The sequence below is a fragment of the Dendrobates tinctorius genome, unplaced genomic scaffold (assembly GCF_039654945.1).
Source record: "Dendrobates tinctorius isolate UK_male_01 unplaced genomic scaffold, ASM3965494v1 ptg000326l, whole genome shotgun sequence".
In the NCBI taxonomy this organism is placed as follows: domain Eukaryota; kingdom Metazoa; phylum Chordata; class Amphibia; order Anura; family Dendrobatidae; genus Dendrobates; species Dendrobates tinctorius.
The window spans coordinates 6,898,213-6,924,291 of record NW_027361993.1 but is presented as its reverse complement, the minus strand read 5'-3'; the positions used below and the strand labels follow the sequence as shown (position 1 = coordinate 6,924,291).

The following is a 26,079-nucleotide window of genomic DNA, read 5'->3' as shown; positions in this document are numbered from 1 at the left end:
GAATCTCAAGGCGAGCCAGAAGGAATGATGCAGTGCCAGCCCCCAACTCTTTTATACCCCCGCAACCGCGTCACTTTCCTCCCGTCATTTTCCTCCTTCCCCCGGGCTGAGGGGGCGCAGGTTAACGTGCAGGGCCCAACCTCCCACTGTACCTTGCGCGTCATAACCTAGCCCCGCCCACTGTCACATGCGACTTCCGGCCAGCGTCACTTCACTTCCAGCGGTCCATCAGTCCAGTTCTCCATGTCCCTCCTGCAGGCGCAGCCATTCTGCCTGCATGGGGGGACTTTGAAGACGTTACAAGGTCCTTATATTCCGCAGCATAGCGCGCTAATCGGTCCAATCTGCGTGCTCTGCAGCAATAGAGCCCAGGCCCTGTCTCCCCGGTATCTCCTGCAGGCACTGCCACAATGCCTGCTGGAAAATACTTGGAGGCAGGTCACATACCACGGAATGCAGCTGGGGAGCGCTCTGATTGGTCCAATCGGACCGAGCAGAGCGCTCAACAGCTGAACAATGTACAAAATTAATTTAAAAAAAAAACTACGGTTACTCAATCAAACACACCACCATTAACCCCTTTAATTATTCAATAACCTAATAAAGACTTAATAAAAAAGATAATTTAAAAAAAAAAAACCCCTGCCCTCCCATATACTGCCATTAAACCCCGTATACACTTTGTGAACCCCTCATGGCTGGCCTGAATGCCCCCAACACACCCCATAGTAGCAGCGGTTCCGGGGGTCCTCAGAAACAAAAGCTAAGCTACCCAGTCTTACCTCTGCACATAGCATTCATTTGGTACAGTGGGGAAAAAAAGTATTTAGTCAGTCAGCAATAGTGCAAGTTCCACCACTTAAAAAGATGAGAGGCGTCTGTAGTTTACATCATAGGTAGACCTCAACTATGGGAGACAAACTGAGAAAAAAAAATCCAGAAAATCACATTGTCTGTTTTTGTTTCATTTTATTTGCATATTATGGTGGAAAATAAGTATTTGGTCAGAAACAAGCAATCAAGATTTCTGGCTCTCACAGACCTGTAACTTCTTCTTTAAGAGTCTCCTCTTTCCTCCACTCATTACCTGTAGTAATGGCACCTGTTTAAACTTGTTATCAGTATAAAAAGACACCTGTGCACACCCTCAAACAGTCTGACTCCAAACTCCACTATGGTGAAGACCAAAGAGCTGTCAAAGGACACCAGAAACAAAATTGTAGCCCTGCACCAGGCTGGGAAGACTGAATCTGCAATAGCCAACCAGCTTGGAGTGAAGAAATCAACTGTGGGAGCAATAATTAGAAAATGGAAGACATACAAGACCACTGATAATCTCCCTCGATCTGGTGCTCCACACAAAATCCCACCCCGTGGGGTCAGAATGATCGCAAGAACGGTGAGCAAAAATCCCAGAACCATGCCGGGGGACCTAGTGAATGAACTGCAGAGAGCTGGGACCAATGTAACAAGGCCTACCATAAGTAACACACTACGCCACCATGGACTCAGATCCTGCAGTGCCAGACGTGTCCCACTGCTTAAGCCTGTACATGTCCGGGCCCGTCTGAAGTTTGCTAGAGAGCATTTGGATGATCCAGAGGAGTTTTGGGAGAATGTCCTATGGTCTGATGAAACCAAACTGGAACTGTTTGGTAGAAACACAACTTGTCGTGTTTGGAGGAAAAAGAATACTGAGTTGCATCCATCAAACACCATACCTACTGTAAAGCATGGTGGTGGAAACATCATGCTTTGGGGCTGTTTCTCTGCAAAGGGGCCAGGACGACTGATCCGGGTACATGAAAGAATGAATGGGGCCATGTATCGTGAGATTTTGAGTGCAAACCTCCTTCCATCAGCAAGGGCATTGAAGATGAAACGTGGCTGGGTCTTTCAACATGACAATGATCCAAAGCACACCGCCAGGGCAACGAAGGAGTGGCTTCGTAAGAAGCATTTCAAGGTCCTGGAGTGGCCTAGCCAGTCTCCAGATCTCAACCCTATAGAAAACCTTTGGAGGGAGTTGAAAGTCCGTGTTGCCAAGCGAAAAGCCAAAAACATCACTGCTCTAGAGGAGATCTGCATGGAGGAATGGGCCAACATACCAACAATAGTGTGTGGCAACCTTGTGAAGACTTACAGAAAACGTTTGACCTCTGTCATTGCCAACAAAGGATATATCACAAAGTATTGAGATGAAATTTTGTTTCTGACCAAATACTTATTTTCCACCATAATATGCAAATAAAATGAAAAAAGAACAGACAATGTGATTTTCTGGATTTTTTTTTCTCAGTTTGTCTCCCATAGTTGAGGTCTACCTATGATGTAAATTACAGACGCCTCTCATCTTTTTAAGTGGTGGAACTTGCACTATTGCTGACTGACTAAATACTTTTTTTCCCCACTGTATGCCTCTCAACTAACCCCCTGCTTTACCCCAGTATTATTTATGACCTTGTTTACTTTGGCTTGATCATATGCATCTGGTCCACTCTTAATTATCTGACCAAGAGGAGCACAGACCACTCCTCTCAGCTTCACACCTGAATGCACTTTGTAGCACATATATTGCATAAGACTTTAGTCTGCAGTGTGTATCCTAGAAGTGTGTATCTTAAAAGTGTGAGATGATATGAAAATATGAATTAATCCTGAATTGGAACAGAAGGTAACTGGAAAGAGTCACTTTAAACAATGTTTCTGTTTGTTTCCACTCTAACCCCTAAAATTCTTCACTTTCTAGTAACCCCACTAATCCCTACACCTAGTAAGGAACTGTTCATCTCTTCTTCAATCCTTCCAATCCATCTCGCCTCTTCCTCAGATCTGTTCCTCAACATACAATCCTCTGTCTCCAAACACAGACAGCTCCCTCATGCCCTTTCCTGCTCCCACCTGCTAACACTCACTCTGCTCCTCCTCACTGCCGGCGATATCGCTCCAAATCCTGGTCCTCCTCACCACATTCCCACAGTCACTTCTACCTCCCATCCACACCCAATCACAACTTTCCGTAACCACTCCAACCTTATACACATTCGCCCAGGCCCAGCTTCCCCAGTCCCACTAACAGGAGCTCTGTGGAACGCTCGCTCTGTCTGCAACAAACTTTCTTTCATCCATGATCTTTTTATTACTAACAAACTTTCCTTCCTCGCCATCACCGAAACCTGGCTCACCTCCTCTGACACAGCCTCTCCTGCTGCACTCTCATATGGTGGATTCCACCTTTCCCACACCCCCTGCCCCAGCTGCAAGCATGGTGGAGGAGTTGGTTTTCTCCTGTCAGATAACTGCTCCTTCACCCCAATCCCACTGCCGCTTTCTGTTACCCTCCCTTCCTTCGAGGTGCACTCTGTGCGCATCTACTCCCCTCCAACCTCCAACTAGCTGTCATATACCGCCCTCCAGGGTCAGCCACCACTTTTTTGACCACTTCACCACCTGGCTACTCCATTTCCTTTCCACTGGTATCCCCACTATCATCTTGGGCGACTTCAACATCCCCATTGACACTTCCCTCTCAGCTGCCACTAAACTTCTATCTCTCACTTCTTCCTTCGGCCTCACTCAATGGTCTTCTGCAGCCACTCACAAAGATGGCCACACACTAGACCTCATCTTTACCCGCCTCTGCTCCCTATCTAGCCTCTCTAACTCACCTCTTCCTCTCTCTGGCCACAACCTACTTACATTATCTTCCCTCTCCTCCTCAGGTCCACAATCCCCACCTCAAAAACTCGCACACCCTCGCAGAAATCTTCAACACCTCGATCTACACTCACTGTCTGAATCCCTCCTCCCTCTTACAGACATAAGTTCCCTACACAATGCGGATGCCGCTACCGCTCTATATAACACCACAATAGCTGTAGCTTTGGAATCAGTTGTCCCTCTCAAACATACCAAAACTCTCAAAATCAACAGACAGTCCTGGCACACCAGTCTGACCAAAGAACTGAGGCGGGCTTCCAGGGCTGCTGAGCGGAGATGGAAAAAATCCCACTCCAATGAGGACTTCATCACATTCAAACAGTCCCTCACTACTTTCAAGGCCACACTCGCTGCAGCAAAACAAACCTACTTCTCATCTCTCATATCCTCCCTGTCTCACAACCCTAAACAGTTATTCAACACCTTCAATTCTCTCCTCCGCCCTCCAGCACCTCCTCCCTCTCCACTCATCTCAGCTGAAGACTTTGCCTCATTTTTCAAGGAGAAGATTGATAACATCAGAGACAGTTTTGGTCAACAACCCCCCAGTGCCCTTCCGCCTACCTGCCCTGCCCTCCTCCCCCAAAACCAACTTCTCCACCATTACAGAAGATCGACTCTCCACTCTGCTCTCAAGATCACATCTCACTACCTGTGCACTTGACCCGATCACATCCCACGTCATCCCAAACCTCACCACAGTCTTCATCCCAACCCTAACCCATCTCTTCAACCTATCACTAACAACTGGTGTTTTCCCCTCAAGCTTTAAACATGCCTCAATCACACCTATCCTCAAAAAGTCCTCTCTTGACCCATCCTCTGTATTAGCTATCGCCCTATATCACTTCACCCCTATGCCTCAAAACTACTGGAACAACAAGTCCATCTTGAACTATCCTCCCACCTCTCTTCTTGCTCCCTCCTTGACCACTTGCAATCCAGCTTCCGGCCACACCACTCCACTGAAACTGCCCTAACTAAGGTCACCAATGACCTACTAGCCACCAAGGCCAAGCGACACTACTCTGTCCTCCTCCTCCTGGACCTGTCCTCTGCCTTTGACACAGTGGACCATTCCCTATTACTACAGACCCTCTCATCTCTTGGTATCACAGACTTGGCCCTATTTGGATTGCGTCATACCTAGCAGACCTGACATTCAGCGTCTCCCATTCGCACACCACCTCCTCACAGCACCCCCTATCCGTCGGAGTCCCACAAGGTTCAGTCCTAGGGCCCCTGCTCTTCTCTGTTTACACCTTCAACCTTGGACAGCTCATAGAATCTCATGGCTTTCAGTATCATCTCTATGCTGATGACACACAGATCTACATCTCTGGACCAGATATCACCTCCCTACTAAACAGAATCCCTCAATGTCTGTCTGCTATTTCATCCTTCTTCTCTGCTAGATTTCTAAAACTTAATATGGACAAAACAGAATTAATCATCTTTCACCCATCTCACGTGACCCCCCCACAACAGATCTATCCATTAAAGTAAATACCTGCCCACTCTCTCCAGTCCCACAAGCTCGCTGCCTCGGGGTTATCCTTGACACTGATCTCTCCTTCAAACCACATATCCAAGCCCTTTCCGCTTCCTGCCGACTTCAACTCAAAAATATTTCACAAATCCCTACATTCCTCAACCAAGAATCTGCAAAAACCCTAGTCCATGCCCTCATCATCTCCCGCCTTGACTACTGCAACCTCCTGCTCTGTGGCCTCCCCACTAACACTCTCTCACCCCTCCAATCTATTCTTAACTCTGCTGCCCGACTAATCCATCTGTCCCCCCGCTATTCCCCGGCCTCTCCCCTCTGTCAATCCCTGCACTGGCTCCCCATTACCCAAAGACTCCAGTTCAAAACCCTAACCATGACATACAAAGCCATCCACAACCTGAGTCCTCCGTACATCTGTGACCTAGTCTCCCAGTACTTACCTGCACGAAACCTCCGATCCTCACAAGATCTCCTTCTGTACTCCCCTCTTATCTCCTCTTTCCATAATTGCATACAAGATTTCTCCCGTGCATCTCCTCTACTCTGGAACTCTCTACCACAACATATCAGACTCTCGCCTACCATGGAAACCTTCAAAAAGAACGTGAATAACTACCTCTTCCGACAAGCCTACAACTTGCAGTAACCACTGATCCACCAAACCGCTGCACGACCAGCTCTACCCTCGCCTACTGTATCCTCACCCATCCCGTTGTAGATTGTGAGCCCTCGCGGGCAGGGTCCTCTCTCATCCTGTACCAGTCGTGACTTGTATTGTTTAAGATTACTGTACTTGTATGTATTATGTATACCCCTCCTCACATGTAAAGCGCCATGGAATAAATGGCGCTATAATAATAAATAATAATAATAATAATACATCGCTGGAATAAGAGAAATTTTTCTTACCTTATGGTGCTCTCAAAAATGTTGCGCAAAGTTGGGCCACTCACTGTAAGTAAGCAAAGCTAAAATTGTTTTCAAGTTCACTGATTGCTGTCAGTGAATTTAAACTCTTTTTTTTACATCCTGAATGTTTAATAATTCACCATATCACTATATCAACGAATTACCTCCAGGTCCAGATTCTCCATTTTCTACTGCAGGGTGGTTTTCCATATCAAATATATCCTTCCCTACACTGCATGAATCTTTTATGGTCCACTCAATACTCATCAATAAAAATCCAAATGGGTATTAATAATTCTAAGTAAACTAATTTGCTTTTTAAGAAAGTACTGCGGCAGTTAGCAAAGGTAATAGTGGCTGTAAATCTCAGGCAGAAGGATAGAAATGCTATTTTTATATTACAAAATGAATTATTGATAGTAATTACATGTTTATTGTACCTCAGGATGGAACAAACAACATAAGTTCCAATGTCTTACTACCCGGCCTGGAGAGCAGGAATGTGCAAAGTGTGTTATGGTTACCAGAAAGTGATAATGAGATATAGAGATGATACATTGTAAATTGTCCAAATGATCTATCTAGCTATCTAACTATATCTATCTATATCTTTCTATTATCGATCCATCTATCTATCTTTCTATCTCTATTGGAGTAACTTGAAGCTTATGGGCCCCAATACAAAATCTCCCAAAAAAAGCAACTTTAGGGGTCTCTAACAGAACTAGTCCTATTATATGGGCCAAAAGGACATTTTGGGCCTCTAGTCTTCAAGGCGCAAATGCAACTAAAACCCTTGCCCCTAGTACAGTTATGCTGCTCTGTCTATATAAGTAACTGAAAGCAGCACCAAGATTAGAGAGGGGGTGCCAATCTCAAACCCAACTCAGCATCCTCCCTTTATCTATCTATTGGGGCTGAGCGACATTTCGGTTCAATTGAGAAACTTTTTCAAGCCTTGGTTCTCAATTAAACTGAAGTGTCACTGAACCCCAATGGGCTATTAAACCACCTTTTCTAGATTTTCTCGGAGTGGTGTGCTGCCTTCATTTTTTATAAATTATCTATCTCTATCTATATGCTTATTTATCCAGCTATCGATCTGGAAACTACCTGTATTTATGGATGTTTTATATGTGAATTCATAATAATAACCTCACCACCCATTTGTTGCCCTAGCATAAGTTCAATATTCTGAACACTTTATGAATCTTTTGCTTTTTGTCTTGCAGCACATGACACCGGACTGGTCACCCTTCAGGTTGCCTTCAACAACCAGATCATCTCTAATTCTGTTGTGTTTGAATATAAAGCGAGAGCCCTTCCTACACTGCCTTCCTCCCAGCACGACTGGCTCTCCCTGGATGGTAAGAGCAAACTTTACAATTCTAAATTAAAGAAGAACTCGTCACCAGTGGTGACCCATATTGTATGTACATGTTTTATGAAATGCTAGTTATGCTCAGAAATAGTTAATAGAAAATGGGTTCCTGCCCTCGGTCATAAGCATAGGAGATCCTGTTGATAATTTCCTTTGGTTTTTTAAGATCTAGGGTATTCTGGTTCCTTCTTGAGAAGTTCCTAAGACTTGAGGGATCTTACCACCATCAAAGACTGGCCATAAAAGTATTAGTGCATTCAACTACTAATGTGGATGAAAGCAGCAAAACCAACACCTGGTACATCTGGTACTCAATGTGTGTAGCACCTCCTCAATGCCATGTGGTCCCTCTGGGACATGTAGAAGCACAATGCCTCCTGTGAATTATGTTGCACCTAAACTAAAACATGGAAGCTTTTGCACTTAAAGGGGAGCACTTCCTGAACAGGACAAAAGTCCATGTACAACCTTCCTTCACCCCTTATATTACAGCAATTCCCTGTGCCTATTGCAGATTATTGGGCACTTTTATCATATACATACAACATTAAATTTAAAGATGTTCTCCAGAAATTTATAAAATAAAAATAAAGAAAATGTCATTATGAATAAATTCATAAATACATTAAATTAGCAAATTACGCTTGTTTTGTCTACAGAAGTAATCACTGCAGTACATTACATTTCTGCCATGTTGTTACACTCACAGAAACTTGACTTAGCATGTTAATAGTACAGGAGCCTGTGAGCATGTGCAGTAGGAAGCTTCATCCATTTCGTTCATGAAAGATGTGATTTCAGAAGATATTATGATCTAATACTGGAAAACTGGAGACACCAGTGGTGTTGCTATCCACCCTCTCTTTCTGATTAAATAAAGAAGATACCAGAGGTGTTAAGGTAAAAAGAAGTCACTCATATTGCTGTCCATCCTGTCTATCTGATCTATGACTGGAGCCACAAGGGGTGCTGAGGTAAGAAGAGGCCTCTCACTGCTGTCCACCATGGCTATTTGATCTCATACTGGAGATAACAGCAGTTCTGAGGTAAGAAGAGGCCGCTCACACTGCTATCCACCTTGTCCTTCTGATCTTATACTGGAGATACCAGCAGTCCAGAGGTAAGAAGAGGTTGTTCACACTGCTGTCCACCCTGTCTATCTGGTGTAAAACTTGAGATACCAGGAGTGTTGAATGAAGAAGAGGCTACTCACATCAATGTCTGTCCTACCTACCTGATCTAATACTAGAGATAGTAGCAGGGCTGATGTAAGAGGCTGCTCACACTGCTGTCCACCCTGTCTGTCTGATCTAATGCTGGAAATACCTTTTGAAATATCTTTGGAAATTAGAATTTGTCATATTTAAAGAATTTTTCCAAACACTTTTATTCACAATGAACTGATTCTTCGGTAATCACAGCACTTCAGAACCTAGATCTACTGTATGTTCAAGATGAAGATTTCAGATCGGTGAGAAATGTACCTTGCCGAAATCTCAATTTGGCCATGCACCACCTCCAGTGCCATTTTATTGAAGTCCCTCACACAGGATACCGACTCACAATGATAGTGGCGGTGCAGAATTTTTAAAAGGAGGTAGGTCACTGAATAATCAGTGGTGACCTGCACAACAAGCAGAGGAGGCTAAAGGGGGGTGGAGAACCAGAAGAAGACCCTGCCCTCATATCCGACCCGAAGCACAGAGAGAGAAGCACAGAAGACATCATGTTATTAAAACTTCACAAGGTGAGTATTCATCAGCCATTGAGCGGATCCCTTTATATCAGGTATAATATTAATCAGCATCACAGCGCCATTACAGCCATGCCTTTAGTTTATATGGATAAATCCTGCTCACAGGATGCGTTTAAGATCTACAGTATTAGTTTAAAAGTGCTTTGTTCTTTGGACAGCCCCTTTAAATTTGTTTCCACGAGAAAAGTTTCATTGTTATATTATTTGATAACTTCCTCAATTGTAGACATTTTTAATAAATATCAACATTGGCCAGCGAATTTGTCCAAGATTTCAATTTTGGCCCTCTGTATATTTGAGTTTGACATCGCTGATCTATATGTACTGTCCAGTTATCTCTTGGTCACAGCAGCTTCGGACAGCTAATCTTACTGCACATGCTCACACGCATCTGACATATTAACATTCTGGGACAAGTTTCCATCAGTGTAACAAGATGGTGACCACATTTATCTAATATACTGAGTAACTCCCTACAAAAAAATCCTGATTTGCTAAATAAACGTATTTAGGAACTTAGGCTGGTTTCACACTTGCGTTTTTTTTCGCGGTATTTTAGAGCTAAATAGCGCATGCGTTTTTTTTCCCTATACTTTGCATGGGATGCGCTTATGTGCGCATACACATGCGTTTGTACGCGTTTTTCCGCGCATGCGTTTTTTTGCGGTATGCGCTCGGGCGCACAAAATGCATCCTGTTGCATTTTTTGGGCGTCCGACTTGCCTCAAAAAAACGCATGCGCGCGCAATGCGTTTTTTTACAGCAAGACACCCATTATAAGTCTATGGGTGCGCATATGTGCGCATTGGCATGCTTATGTATGCTTTTTTTGCACATGCGTTTTTTTTTGTTAACCATGGAATTTAGGGGTTTGGGTTAGAGTTAGGGTTAGTTAAGGGGGTTTAGGGTTAGGGTTAGGGTCAGGGTCAGGGTTAGGGTTAGGGTTAGGGTCAGGGTCAGGGTTAGTTAGGGTTTAGGGTTTGGGTTAGGGTTAAGTATGGTTTGGTTAAGGGTCAGGGTTAGGGTTAGGGTCAGGGTTAGGGTTAGGGTCAGGGTTAGGGTTAGAGTTAGGGTCAGGGTTAGGGTCAGGGTTAGGGTTAGGGTCAGGGTTAGGGTTAGTTAGGGTTTAGGGTTTGGGTTAGGGTTAAGTATGGTTTGGTTAAGGGTTAGGGTCAGGGTTAGGGTCAGGGTTAGGGTTAGGGTTAGGGTCAGGGTTAGGGTCAGGGTTAGGGTTAGGTTTAGGGTCAGGGTTAGGGTTAGTTAGGGTTTAGGGTTTGGGTTAGGGTTAAGTATGGTTTGGTTAAGGGTTAAGGTCAGGGTTAGGGTTAGGGTTAGGGTCAGGGTTAGGGTTAGGGTCAGGGTTAGGGTTAGGGTCAGGGTTAGGGTTAGGGTTAGTTAGGGTTTAGGGTTTGGGTTAGGGTTAAGTATGGTTTGGTTAAGGGTTAGGGTCAGGGTTAGGGTTAGGGTTAGGGTCAGGGTTAGGGTTAGGGTTAGGGTCAGGGTTAGGGTTAGGGTCAGGGTTAGGGTCAGGGTTAGGGTTAGGGCTAGGGTTAGGGTCAGGGTTAGGGTTAGGGTCAGGGTTAGGGTTAGTAAAGTCATGGTTTGGGTTAGTGTGAGGGGCCACCTAATGTTTGGAAAAACGCAAACGCGGTAAAAACGCACTAAAAACGCATACAAACGCATAAAAACGCTGCGTTTTTTTCATGCATGCTCATAAAAATGCTTGAAAAAACGCAGCAGTTGTATGCTTTTGTATGCGTTTTTTCAATGCGTTTTTTTGCGGGAGAAACGCGCTGCAAAAAAAAGCAAGTGTGAAATTAGCCTTATTTGTATTGGAATTATTTGTTTTTTATTATTTTTTTCAATTTCCTAGAGAACTTCTTTAAATAGGCTCACAACTGGAGCATTCCTTAAAACCTTGTACTGATCATTTAAAAATGAATAGTTGGCAATTATAAAAAATTACAAATGTATCATAATGCAGGAAATATTATTGCATCTATTGGTGTACTGTCTCCTTAGCTCACCTTCCAGCTCCTCAATATCCCACCTTGTAATCAGCTGCTTTTTCCTGGTAGTGATGTATCATCGGTAGTGTTGAGCGATACCGTCCGATACTTAAAAGTATCGGATCGGATGGTATCGGCCGATCTAAAAAAAATATCGGGTATCGCCGATTCCGATACCGGAAGTCCCATTCAAGTCTATGGGACTTCCAGTATCGGAATAAGAAAAACCCTATTCTTGCCTTGTACAGCCTCTCTGGGGTCTGTACGGGCCTTTCGGGGGGCTGTGCCGGCCTGCCGGGGGGGTATGTGCAGGCTCCGGTGGTCTGTGCCGGCCTGCCGGGGGGCTGTGCCGGCCTGCCGGTGGTCTGTGCAGGCTCCGGTGGTCTGTGCCGGCCTGCCGGGGGGCTGTGCCGGCCTGCCGGTGGTCTGTGCAGGCTCCGGGGGGCTGTGCCGGCCTGCCGGTGGTCTGTGCAGGCTCCGGTAGTCTGTGCAGGCATCGTCCGATGGGACTACAAGTCCCATCGGGTGATGCCTGCTACCATGACAGTGATTGACACATTAGCCAATGATGGGACAGTAGTAGTCCCATCATCCGGCTAATGTGTTGAATGTAAAAAAAAAAAAAAAAAAAATTACACGCTACATACATGCTACATACATGCTACATACATACAACATGCATACTACATATATACTACATGTAACATACATACTACATACATGCTACATACTACATGCATGCTACATACTACATACATGCTACATACATACTACATACATAATACATATATACTACATGCATGCAACATACATACAACATATATACTACATGCATGCAACATGCATACTATATATATACTATATATACTACATGTAACATACATACTACATATATACTACATGCAACATGCATACTACATACATGCTACATACATGCTACATACATACTACATACATAATACATATATACTACATGCATGCAACATACATACAACATATATACTACATGCATGCAACATGCATACTACATATATACTATATATACTACATGTAACATACATACTATATATATATACTACATGCATACTACATACATGCTACATACATACTACATACATACACTACATGCATGCAACATACATACTACATATATACCACATGCATGCAACATGCATACTACATATATACTGCATATATACTACATGCATGCAACATACATATATACTACATACAATACATACATATAGACATACAGTACATATAACATAGAGTACATACTCACGTCACTTGTCACTTTGATCCCCGAAGCCATTGTCGCCTGAGGAATAAATATCAAAATAAAAAAACACCAATATACTTACCCCGATCCGCAGAAGTCCACGAGGGTCCCACATCCATCTTGCGTGGAGAACAGCAGCATCAGCTGATGCTACCGTTCTCTACCAGCTCCAGGAATACAATGACGGAAGGTAGGTAACCTTCCGCACTGTATTCCTCCACCACTGTAAAAAAAAAGTCCCTAGTCTCACTTTATGCCATTGCTGCGTGGGAATTTCCAAGATGGACGTGGGACCCTCGTGGACTTCTGCAGATCGGGGTAAGTATATTGGTGTTTTTTTATTTTGATATTTATTCCTCAGGCGACAATGGCTTCGGGGATCAAAGTGACAAGTGACGGTGAGTATGTACTCTATGTTATATGTACTGTATGTCTATATGTATGTATTGTATGTAGTATATATGTATGTTGCATGCATGTAGTATATATGCAGTATATATGTTGTATGCATGTTGCATGCATGTAGTGTATGTATGTAGTATGTATGTAGCATGTATGTGGTATGTATGTAGCATGTATGTAGTATGTATGTAGTATGCATGTAGTATGTTGCATGTATGTAGCATGTAGTGTGTATGTTGCATGTATGTAGCATGTAGTATATATGTAGTATGTATGTTACATGTAGTATATATAGTATATGTGTAGTATGCATGTTGCATGCATGTAGTATATATGTTGTATGTATGTTGCATGCATGTAGTATATATGTATTATGTATGTAGTATGTATGTAGTATGTATGTTACATGTAGTATATATGTAGTATGCATGTTGTATGTATGTAGCATGTATGTAGCATGTATGTAGCATGTAAATTTTTTTTTTTACATTCAACACATTAGCCGGATGATGGGACTACTACTGTCCCATCATTGGCTAATGTGTCAATCACTGTCATGGTAGCAGGCATCGCCTGATGGGACTTGTAGTCCCATCGGACGATGCCTGCACAGACCCCCGGAGCCTGCACAGATCACCGGCAGGCCGGCACAGCCCCCTGGCAGGCCGGCACAGACCACCAGAGCCTGCACAGACCACCGGCAGGCCGGCACAGACCCCCGGAGCCTGCACAGACCACCGGCAGGACGGCACAGCCCCCCGGCAGGCCGGCACAAACCACCGGAGCCTGCACAGACCACCGGCAGGCCGGCACAGCCCCCCGGCAGGCCGGCACAGACCACCGGAGCCTGCACAGACCACCAGCAGGCCGGTACAGACCCCCGGACAGTCGGCACAGCCCCCCCCGAAGGCCCGAACTGACGGCGCATCATGATGCGCACAGACAGCGCATCATGATGACGTCATTTCGGCAGCCAATCAGAGCCACAAAACTGGCTCATTGCATTTTGGACTTCCGATTCCGGTATCCGATATGAAAAAAGTATCGGTACTCGGTATCGGAATTCCGATACGGCAAATATCGTCCGATACCCGATACTTGCGGTATCGGAAAGCTCAACACTAATCATCGGGGTTTTAAATGCTTATATTTAAGGGTCCCGTTGCACATAGTTACGCTCCATTGATCCCGACAATGATACGACCTGGTAAGGATCACTTGTACGTCGCTACATGGTCGCTAGTAAGCTGTCAAACAGGCAGATCTACTCAACGACGCAGCAACGATATGGCGATCCGTATAACGACCTCGGCGGTCGTTGGGACCTTGTCACACAGCAGCTATTCTGACGGCTCAGACCTCGATAGGCGTGCTTCAGCGTTGCATTTTCCACGCCCCTCTGCTCCAAATGGTGGCCACTACTGCGCTATTACTACGCGGTTAGCTTTAGCGTCCCTGTCTTGAGTCGCTAGTGCACTATTTATTCGTGGATCCACAGTCACTGACACGGGGACAGGCGATTATTATAACTTTACATGTTAAATGTTATAATTGCATATAATTGATAGCTGACCTATGAAAGGAAATGCTACCAAGATCCTAATTTGAGACCACCAATCGGAGCTGAGGGGGCGCTGAAAAGACAAAGCAAAATCACGCCTGCGTCCCTGAGTTCTGCGTTGCCAATGAGGTCGCTCGTCATTTTTATGGCGTCAAACGCAGCGATGCATGCTGGCCAGCGGGACACCTACGATCAAAAAATGGACTAGGACATTCGAGCACGATCAGCGATATCGCAGCGGTGGGCCGGTTGCCGCTATGTGTCACACGTAGCGAGATCACTGGCGAGGTCGCTGTTGCGTCACAAAACCTGTGATGTTTCAGCGATCTCGCTAATGATCTCGCTATGTGTGAAGCACCCTTAACAGTGCCAAGTCATCAGTCATAATTAACAGGAGGCAGCGCACAAACTACCATAATAATGGATGGAGAGCCCTTCAACAGGATTTAGCTCTAGATTTGTCTCTGCATAGTTAACCAGTGAGAATATGCTTTCTATGCAGCTTCCTGACACAGAGCAGACAACCTACTAAGCGTCAGCATATACAGATCACATTCATATATTTCTAAAGGCTCATTCTGACATCGGTGCTAATCGGTCCAACAATGGACTGCTAATGCACGGACTGGCCATGGCTTTCCTGACCTGAGTGTGACAGCTTCATGTAGTTCTATGCTCAGGTCAGGAGAGCCGCAACCAGTCCGTGCATCTCGGTCCATGGTCAGACCAATTTGCACGGACTTCTGCATGAGCCCTAATCCTGAAACTGTTATCCCAGTGAAAAAAATGCAGCAAGCCCATACCTGGTTTGAAATGGCTGATAACAGGGAACAATAGATTGTATTCTTCGACAAAGGAAACAGAGATACCGTAATATTCTTTAGTACCAGTGACCCTTTAAATTCTCCATTTGGCACCTTTAATCCCACTTCCTCTATAGCAAGTGATCAAGTGGTATGACAGATACTGCAAAAAAAAAAAAAAGCAAGGAGGACAAAATAGAGACCACTTAATTTACTGGGATTTCTCCATACAAGCGTCAAAATGCACTGAGCTGAGTTACTGAGACAGAGTACGGGCAAAGAAGGCTGGAAGTGTTTCTCTTAGATGTCTACAAGATGAATGTACCGTCTTACGCAATATTTCCTCTTCTGTCCTCAAGATGAAGACTGATTTCATGTTCTAAATGAAGTGTGCAGAATTTTTTCTTAGTGTTATTTTGTCCAACTTTCTTTTCAACACAGAGTGATTTATTTATTTGTACACAATATGTTTTCATTATAAATTTTGTTTCCAGTTTTATGATTTACTAGCTGAAGAGCCCGGCGTTGCCCAGGCATAGTAACTAACTACGGTTAGTTATAGCAAATTACAGTTAGGTCCATATATATTTGGACAGAGACAACATTTTTCTAATTTTGGTTCTAGACATTACCACAATGAATTTTAAACAAAACAATTCAGATGCAGTTGAAGTTCAGACTTTCAGCTTTCATTTGAGGGTATCCACATTAAAATTGGATGAAGGGTTTAGGAGTTTCAGGTCCTTAACATGTGCCACCCTGTTTTTAAAGGGACCAAAAGTAATTGGACAATTGACTCCAAGGCTATTTCATGGACAGATGTGGGCAATCCCTTCGTTATGTTATTCTCAATTAAGCAGATAAAAGGCCTGGAGTTGATTTGAGGTGTGGTGCTTGCATTTGGAAGGTTTTGCTGTGAAGGAAACTTTCGGTCAGAGGAGCTCTCCATGCAGGTGAAACAAGCCATCCTTAAGCTGCAAAAACAGAAAAAACCTATCCGAGAAATTGCTATACAACATTAGGAGTGGCAAAATCTACAGTTTGGTACATCCTGAGAAAGAAAGAAAGCACTGGTGAACTCATCAATGCAAAAAAACCTGGACGCCCACGGAAGACAACAGTGGTGGATGATCGCAGAATAGTCTCCATGGTGAAGAGAAACCCCTTCACAACAGCCAGCCAAGTTAACAACACTCTCCAGGAGGTAGGCGTATCAATATCCAAATCTACCATAAAGAAAAGACTGCATGAAAGTAAATACAGAGGGTTCACTACACAGTGCAAGCCACTCATAAGCATCAAGAATAAAAAGGCTAGACTGGACTTTGCTAAAAAACATCTAAAAAAGCCAGCACAGTTCTGGAAGAACATTCTTTGGACAGATGAAACCAAGATCAACTTCCACCAGAATGATGGAAAGAAAAAAGTATGGCGAAGGCGTAGTACAGCTCATGATCCAAAACATACCACATCATCTGTAAAACACGGCGGAGGCAGTGTGATGGCTTGGGCATGCATGGCTGCCAGTGGCACTGGGTCACTAGTGTTTATTGATGATGTGACACAGGACAGAAGCAGCCGAATGAATTCTGAGGTATTCAGAGCCATACTGTGTGTTAAGATCCAGCCAAATGCAGCCAAACAGATGGACAATGACCCAAAACATAAAGCCAAAGCAACCCAGGAGTTTATTAAAGCAAAGAAGTGGAATATTCTTGAATGGCCAAGTCAGTCACCTGATCTCAACCCAATTGAGCATGCATTTCACTTCACATCAGACAGAAAGGCCCACAAACAAACAGCAACTGAAAACCACCGCAGTGAAGGCCTGGCAGAGCATCAAAAAGGAGGAAACACAGCGTCTGGTGATGTCCATGAGTTCAAGACTTCAGGCAGTCACTGCCAACAAAGGGTTTTCAACCAAGTACTAGAAATGAACATTTTATTTACAATTATTTAATCAGTCCAATTACTTTTGGTCCCTTTAAAAACAGGGTGGCACATGTTAAGGAGCTGAAACTCCTAAACCCTTCATCCAATTTTAATGTGAATACCCTCAAATGAAAGTTGAAAGTCTGAACTTCAACTGCATCTGAATTGTTTTATTTAAAATTCATTGTGGTAGTGTCTAGAACCAAAATTAGAAAAATGTTGTCTCTGTCCAAATATATATGGACTTAACTGTATAATGATTATATCTATATATATAAAGATGACTGCATAGCCCCGCCCACTCCGCATAGCCACATTCACTATAATATCCCACATCATCCCATCAGCCAGAGCTACCGGACTACTACCCCTAATATCTCACATCGTCCCGTCAGCCAGAGCGACCGGACTACTACCCCTAATATCCCACATCGTCCCGTCAGTCAGAGCCACCGGACTACTACCCCTAATATCCAACATCATCCCATCAGAGCCACTGGACAACTACCACTAGTATCCCACATCATCCGGTCACAGCCGCCGGATTACTACCACTAATATCCCACATCATCCCGTCAGAGCCTCCGGACTGCTACCCCTAATATCCCACATCATTCCATCAGAGCCACCTGACTACTACCTCTAACATCCCACATCGTCCCGTCAGCCAGAGCCACCTGACTACTACCCCTAATATTCCACATCATCCCGTCAGCCTGGGGTCAGAACCAGAGCGCTGAGTGGAACGGTCCTAACTTCCATACCGAGGATCCCTTTAAGAGTGGCCTGGCGTCAGAACCTGAGTGCTGAGTGGATTTGCCCTTACTTCCATACCAATGATCCCTTTATTAGAAGCCTGGGGTGAGAATCAGAGCGCTGAGGGATTTACCCTAACTTCCATACCAGAGATCCCTTTAAGAGAAGCCTGGGGTCAGTACCAAAGCCCAGAGTGGATTTGCCCTCACTTCCATACCGGGGATCCCTTTAAGAAGGGCCTGGGGTCAGAACCAGAGCACTGAGTGGAATTGCCCTAACTTCCATACCAATGATCCCTTTAAGAGAGACTGGGGTCAGAACCAGAGTGCAGAGTGGAATTGCCCAAACTTCCATACCGGGGATCCCATTAAGAGAGCCTGGGATCAGAACCAGAGCGCTGAGTGGATTTGCCCTGACTTGGATACCAATGATCCCTTTAATAGAATCCTGGGGTCAGAATCAGAGTGCTGAGGGATTTGCCCTAGCTTCCATACAGGAGATCCCTTTAAGAGAGCCTGGGGTCAGTACCAGAGCATTTGAAGGCAATTGCCCTGACTTCCATACTGGGGATACATTTAAGAGAGCCTGGGGTCAGAACCAGAACGCTGAGTGGAATTGCCCTAACTTCCATACCGGAGACCCCTTTAAGAGATGCCTGGGGTCAGAACCAAAGCACTGGATGGATTTGCCCTGACTTCTATATCAATGATTCCTTTTATAAGAAACCCTGGTGTCAGAACCAGAGCGCTTAGTGGAATTGCCCTAACTTCCATACCAAATAAGAGACCCTGGGGTCAGAACCACAGCGCTGAGTGAAACGGTCCTAACTTCTATACCGGGGATCCCTTTAAGAGAGGTCTGGGGTCAAAACCAAAGCACTGGATGGATTTGCCCTGACTTCCATACCAATAATCCCTTTAATAGAAGCCTGGCGTCAGAATCAGTGCTGAGGGATTTGCCCTAACTCCTATACCGGAGATCCCTTTAAGAGGGAAGATGTGCCTAGGGTACGGAGGATGTGTGATGGGTATATGGGTATGGGAGGGGGTGATTCATTTCTGTCATGTGCTCTCTGCTCCTTTCTGGGGGGCAGACAATGGCTGGGAGCTTATGTTTCCGGGGATGCTAGATTTCTCCCACCCGGTCAGTTTCTGCTGAGGTGTTGTCGTGGAGTGGGAAAACTGTTGCTCATAGCAACCAATCACAGCTCAGCTTCTTTTAAACAGCTCTGGTGAAATGAAAGATGCTTCTTGATTGGTTGGTGATACACACATACATTCAATTTTATATATATATATATATATATATATATATATGTATATATATAGATGTTTCTATTTTTCACTTTTTTATGTGAAGATTATAATGGAGTTTTACTCTCTAATGAAGATTAATGGGAAAATGTGGCCAATGTACAACTTTAAAGGGAACCTCTCCGCTTCCTCTGGCCCCCTAAACTGCAACTATGTGTTTTTTGAAACATTTATGTATTTCCTTAAAACACTTTTCATGGCTTATTGATTATTGAATATGTCTAAAATCAATTTTATAACTGGGATTGTGAAATGTTAATTGGTGGGTGACAAGTAATGGGAGCCTTGCTTTCTCTGGGCTATTTGTCCCACTAATACTGTTATCATGCCCCCATGAGTGTGAGTGATATATTTTGCTAGAGCAGTATCCTCACTGGTTCTTTGAAAAACTCAGCCTCCCTGACAATGTGCATTTTAGCTGGCTGTACACACCCTGGCTTCATTGGCACACTGAACATGCCTAATGTGATAGCAGTGACGTAGTACAGCCAGCAGTGAGATTTTAAGAGCCGGTAGTAATGGCTCGCTGAGTGCTGTCACACCGCTGCCTTCCTGGGATGACATGTACAGTGCGCCAATAAAGCCAGGCTGGCAGGCTGCATACATCCAGTTCATTGTGCAGGGAGGCAGAAATTTGCAAAAAGGCGGCACTGATGCAATGCTTGCAAACCGCTTCACTCACGCCCATAGGGTTGTGATACCATGCAGTGGCGGACACAGATGGAAAAGGGCCACTGTGCAAGAATACTACATGGACCACTGTGCAAGAAGACTACATGGGCCTCTGTTTGTGTATGTGACAGAAGCTGCTTGCTGATCTGAAGGTGGAAGTGAGCACCCTCACCTCTTAGGCCGCAACACAGGTTGCACCAATTATATTTACGGTCTTTATACTGTTATTTAGTGGAACGATTAGTCTTGGGAAAACAATGACTAGTCACAGATTAATTGGCATAAAAAAATCAATAAACCGCAAAAATCGACTTGTTAGGAAACACATAAAGGATTAATTGAATATTTGCTGGGGCATGGGTAAGTTGACAGATTCCCTTAAAAAGAAACCAAAGGCAAACTGTTTCACATTAAGGCTTTTTAAAGAAAGCCTGATTACAATGCACATGAGGGCTCGAGGGTCAAGAGGCTTTGATCGTAAAGTGTTTGTACAATGTCATATGTTGCTTTTGTGTGTAGTTCCTTATAGCCATTCAGTAAAGATATTATTCCACTGCAGCCTTAATTGAAGGTAAGTGGACATCTAGTTGCCCCAACTCTTGATAGTTGACGGCTGCCCCAACTTTGAGAAGATATTATATACTTTAAAGTGATGGCGGGTTCTTTTTAAGTAGATGATAAAATCAGGTGGGTATTGGCCCTAGCACCTTTCCTGGCTCTGACAATATTGATGGATTTCCTTTGTTCTAGAGATTAATGAAAACACACACTTGGGGAGACTTAGGATTTGAAATTTGTTTTTGAGGGATACAGCTGGCCATATATTCGGAAAACAAATTGTCTGAATGGAAATGCTATTTCAATAGGCAGTTAGGTATAGGAGGCTTCCAGACACCTGAGCAAGGTAGAAAATCAACCAAGTTGAACTTTAATGTCCTAGTTTCCCCAAATGGAAGATGAGACAATCCTCCTGGAATCTAGACCTCTTGAAGATCCTATATATATCAGTAGAATCTCCAAAAGAGAAATCAAAGTTTTTCTCCACATGTCATTGACTGCACTAATTCTAATTTATAAGCCACAAGCTATAATGGTTGATATATTTTTATTCTCCACGTTTTATCCGGTCAGCAACCAGTGACAAGACAGTTGGAGGTAATGATAAGAAAGTGCATCTGCCATCAATAAATATGAACTAACCCATTATCCATGGAAGCAAATCTCTTCAATCTTTTGGGTCTATTAATATATGGATAGGGAAAAGTTAATCTTGGCAGTAGCAAGGGGCTGCCTATTGATAGTTTCGTGAAAAGTCTAATATGGACTGAGTAAAGGCTCTCAAACAGTTAAGACTAATTTCAACGAAATCCACATATATCGATGGGTTCATCTTACAGTCTGTTTAAGAGATACTAACTCTCTTAAGGGAGATAAGGATGTGGCATGTTTGATTTCAGACTGATGATCCTTTTGTTCTTTAAGAGATAAGCCACCACCAGTGATGTCTGATAGTGGGTGTTATGATAGTGTAGCAACTCACTTGGGAAAATAGGTAAGACACTAAAAACTGCATCTGACACTGCTGGTTCCTATACAGAATAGAGATCCTGACCCCACAGTCCTTACTGGTTCTTGCATGAGTTGAGATAGCCCTATCCACAGGCTGAACAATGGCAACTCGGACCTATGCTGCCTGAAAGGCCGTTGAGTGCTTCACGTTTCTAATAAAGAGTCGGAGGGCAAAGCAGAGTGCAAATTACCTACAGAAGAGAAAGTGTGCCAAAACAGAAAGAGATTGCAGAGAGAGTAAAACAAACTATGAAATACAAAGTAAAGCATTAAGTAACTACTGTTAGAGAATATGGTGCCTACTTCCTAAAAAGAAACAGAAGATAGGTGCAGGGTAAAGAGCATAAACAGCAGAGGGATGAACCCTAGCTGGTCTTTCACTGACTGATGTGGCTGGATATTCAAATGAGACTATCATCAGCAGGAAATACCAGCAGGAGGAACATATAGCCGCACCCAAAAGGTGATAGGGCACACAAATGAGTAAAATAAAACACCTGTTAACCTAAAAAGGCTGAAGCAAGGATAACAGAAACTAAACACCCAGAGAGGGTGTGTCTGCTGTGGCTTGGAGGACACAGAAGCCAACAATGTACAGGCTCAAGGGTTTGGACCATGACTCATGACAGTGGGATTCTCATAGAGAACACAGGAGTACTTGGCAGAGCAAGCGCTCATGAGTAATATGGAGTAACTGTGACAGATAGCTGCTGGTCAAATAATAGGCCAAACCATCGTTAGGTCGACAGCTATCTAAAGTGTATGGGTGGCTTAAGGCTGACCCACCAGAGGTTTGCAAAGCAAAGGGAACATGCATCTGTTCTGCATGTGGATGGTAGGACCTCATTCTCATTTCTTTGAAAGTATAATCCAGGGGGGTTGTACACGGTGGTCTTTGCTAAACTGTCACACTATGGCCCGGCCATAGGATCATCACATGGTTACTGTAGTGCCACACATTCTGTAGTGTCAGCACTTGAATACACAGCAATTAGCACAGTAGAAATGGCCTATGTAGGAAAACTAAAGAGTATATCGTAGAGATGAGGTTCTCTTTTACCATGGTACATAATAAGCAGCCTAGTACTCTCGGTAGACTCCAGCACAGAGCAGAGCACAGGACAGCTGCAATGCAGAGGCCCTTCAGGGAGAAAAGATTAAATAATTATACCATGACTTATATAAGTTTCCTTGCTCTGAGTACACAGCCTTGATTGCAGCAAAGTAATAGAAAATGTAAAAGGCTCGATCTCCTGGACAGCAATAATCTATGGAGATCTGTGCATCCATATATATTGTATACTTTAACAATGGCTTAAATATGCATTTTATAATACAACATTGTAAGAAAGCAGATACTTTATGTGATCTCATGGAACATTCCTCTTATCTATTTTTCTCCATTTAAAGGGAATCTGTAACCAGAGTCTTTCCACCTAATCTAATAGCAGCATAATACAAAGACAGATACCCTGATCCTGGCGATTTGTCATTTACTGGGATGCTTGCTGTAGTTGTGATAAAATCACAGTTTTATCGGCAGGAGATTAACACAAGAGGACTAGTAAACCTGCTGCCATGTAGTCCTCCATATTCATGAGCTCTGTACCACCACCGATTGGCAGCTTTCTGCCTATGCACAGTGTAAAAAGCTGCCAATTAGAGATGTGGGCATGGTTATACATAGCTCAGCATTCAGAGAACTGCTAGATCTCAAGCAGATAAAGCAATGGTTTTATAAAAACTGAAGCAAGGAGCCCAGTAAGTGATGCATTGTTGGAATCAGGGTATCTTACCCTTCATTATGCTGCATTCAGATTGGATAGCAAAAACTTGGTGGCAGGTTCCGTTTAAGCAGCAATTTGTGCCAAGATTTACTTTGTCCTTTTGAAACAGAGGACAGGAAGCTGCAACAATTAGCAGCCATGGAGAAAATTATGCAGAGCTGCTTTTGGTCACCTATTCCCTTGCCCTCAATTCTTAATACTTCCCTTGCCCTTTCTTCCTGATACTTCTCTTGCCCTCTCTTACTGATACTTCCCTTGCCCTTTCTTCCTGGTATTTCTCTTGCCCTCTCTTTCTGATACTCCCTTTGCCCTCTCTTCCTGGCACTTTCCTTGCCCCCTTTCTGATACTTCCTTTGCCCTCTCTTCCTGATATTTCTCTTGCCCTCTCTTCCTGATACTTCCTTTTATCCTCTCTCCCTGACACTTCCATTGCCCTCTCATTGTGATACTTCTTTGCTCTCTCTTCCTGATACTTCCCTTGCCCTCATTTCCTGATAATTCCCTTGCTTTCTCTTCCTGATACTTCCCTTTCACTCATTTCTGGATGCTTCCCTTGCCCTCTCTTCCTGATACTTCTATCGTCTTCTCTTTCTAATATTTCCCTTGCCCTCTCTACCTGATACTTCCCTTGCCCTCTCTTCCTGATACTTCACTTGCCCTCTCGTCCTGATACTTCCTTTGCCCTCTTTCCCTGATACTTTCATTGCCTTCTCGTTGTGATACTTCCCTTGTCCTCATTTCCTGATACTTCCCTTACCCTCTCTCCCTGATACGTCCATTGCCCTCTCCTCATGATACTTCTTTGCCCTCTCTTCCTGATGCTTCCTTTGCCCTCATTTCCTGATACTTCCTTTGCATTCTCTTCCTGATACTTCGCTTGCCCTCATTTCCTGATACTTCCCTTGCCGTCATTTCCTGATACTTCTCTTGCCCTCATTTCTTGATACTTTCCTTATCCTCTCTTCCTGATACTTTCCTTGCCCTCATTTCCTGACACTTCTCTTGCCCTCATTTCTTGATACTTCCTTTATCCTCTCTTCCTGATACTTCCCTTGCCCTCTCATCCTGATACTTCTATTGCCCTCTCTTTGTGATACTTCCTTTACCCTTTCTCCCTGATACTTTTATTGCCCTCTTGTTGTGATACTTCCCTTGCAATCATTTCCTGATACTTCCCTTGCCCTTTCTTTCTGATACTTCCCTTACCCTCTCTCCCTGATACTTACATTGCCCTCTCGTTGTGATACTTCTTTGCCCTCTGTTCCTGATGCTTCCTTTGCCCTCATTTCCTGATACTTCCCTTGCCCTATCATCCAGATACTTCTATCGCCCTTTTTTTCTAATATTTCCCCTGCCATCTCTACCTGATACTTCTATTGCCCTCTCGTCATGATACTTTGCCCTCTCTTCCTCGTGCTTCCCTTGCCCTCATTTCCTGATTCTTCCCTTACCCTCTCTCCCTGAAACTTCCATTGCCCTCTCGTCATCATACTTCTTTGCCCTCTCTTACTGATGCTTCCCTTGCCCTCATTTCCTGATACTTCCCTTGCATTCTCTTCCTGATACTTCGCTTGCCCTCATTACCTGATACTTGCCTTGCCCTTGTTTCCTGATACTTCCTTTGCCCTCATTTCATGATACTTCCCTTACCCTCTCTTCCTGATACTTCCCTTGCCTTCTCAGTCTGATACTTCTATCACCTTCTCTTTCTAATATTTCCCTTGCCCTCTCACTTCCTGATACTTCCCTTGCCCTCTCTTCCTTATACTTCGATTACCCTCTCTCTCCCTTACTCTCTCTCCCTGATACTTCTTTGCCCTCTCATCCAAATACTTCTATCGCCCTTTCTAATATTTCCCTTGCCATCTCTACCTGATACTTCTATTGCCCTCTCTTCCTGATACTTCCTTTGCCTTTTATTTCCTGATTTGTTGCTCACAAGATGCACAAATTGAGGATTATAAATCCCAATGGAAATCTGTATATGGGCCCCTGAACTGTAACATACCTTGCACTGTAGTTGTATGTGGCATGGCAATTTGCCACCTAGTTCCCTAATATTTCCAGTTTTTTTTATTGGCAAAAGGTTGATCTTAACTGCTATAGTCTTCCACCAGAAGAAGTCTATTCCGAAAGAAAGCACTCAAGATGAATGCCTCCTGGGGACAAATATAGAAGACTTTTTCTACCTTTTTGACTGCATGGAACAATAGGATCGGTAAACAGAGTATCATGATCAGTGCTAGTGCTTTTGTTGTACACACTGAGTGAGCTTGTTTTGCCAATGTCCATCCTTTGGAAAACTCAAATCTGCCATGTGTTATGTCTAACCCAACTCAGCTGTACTTATAAAACATCTGATTATTTATCCCCACTATAGAAAATTTCAGTAATGTGTCACTTATTACTAAGCTTCTATGGGCTTATTTCTATTTTTCTAATCTTCTACTCTGCACAGAAAATCACATTTATTATTATCAAGAAATATTTATGTCTACAATATTCGCCATTAAAATTGTGACTCATAAAAGCAGACATCCTTTTTACTAAGAACCCCATAGTTCTCTAGAAATAGCCTAAATTACAATGTACTGAACTGCATGGGTACTTAAAATTTGTTCTTGCTCTCAGACTGAATGTTCTTCTCCACCAATCTAAAACCTAATATCAAATTATCTAGGACTGAAGTTGTGATGTTCAATGGCTACTTGTGTTTACTG

General features: G+C 43.7%; 1 protein-coding gene across 5 annotated transcripts in view; it reads left to right on the top strand.

Moving 5' to 3' along the window:
• The window catches only part of CAMTA1 (calmodulin binding transcription activator 1), a 2,204,257-nt gene that overhangs the window by 1,983,385 nt on the left and 194,793 nt on the right, over positions 1-26,079 (top strand). For all 5 annotated transcript variants that reach the window (XM_073561724.1, XM_073561725.1, XM_073561726.1 and 2 more), the window contains one exon: positions 7,372-7,506. In XM_073561724.1, the coding sequence (XP_073417825.1) occupies positions 7,372-7,506 (135 nt within the window). The remainder of the gene's footprint in view (positions 1-7,371; positions 7,507-26,079) is intronic.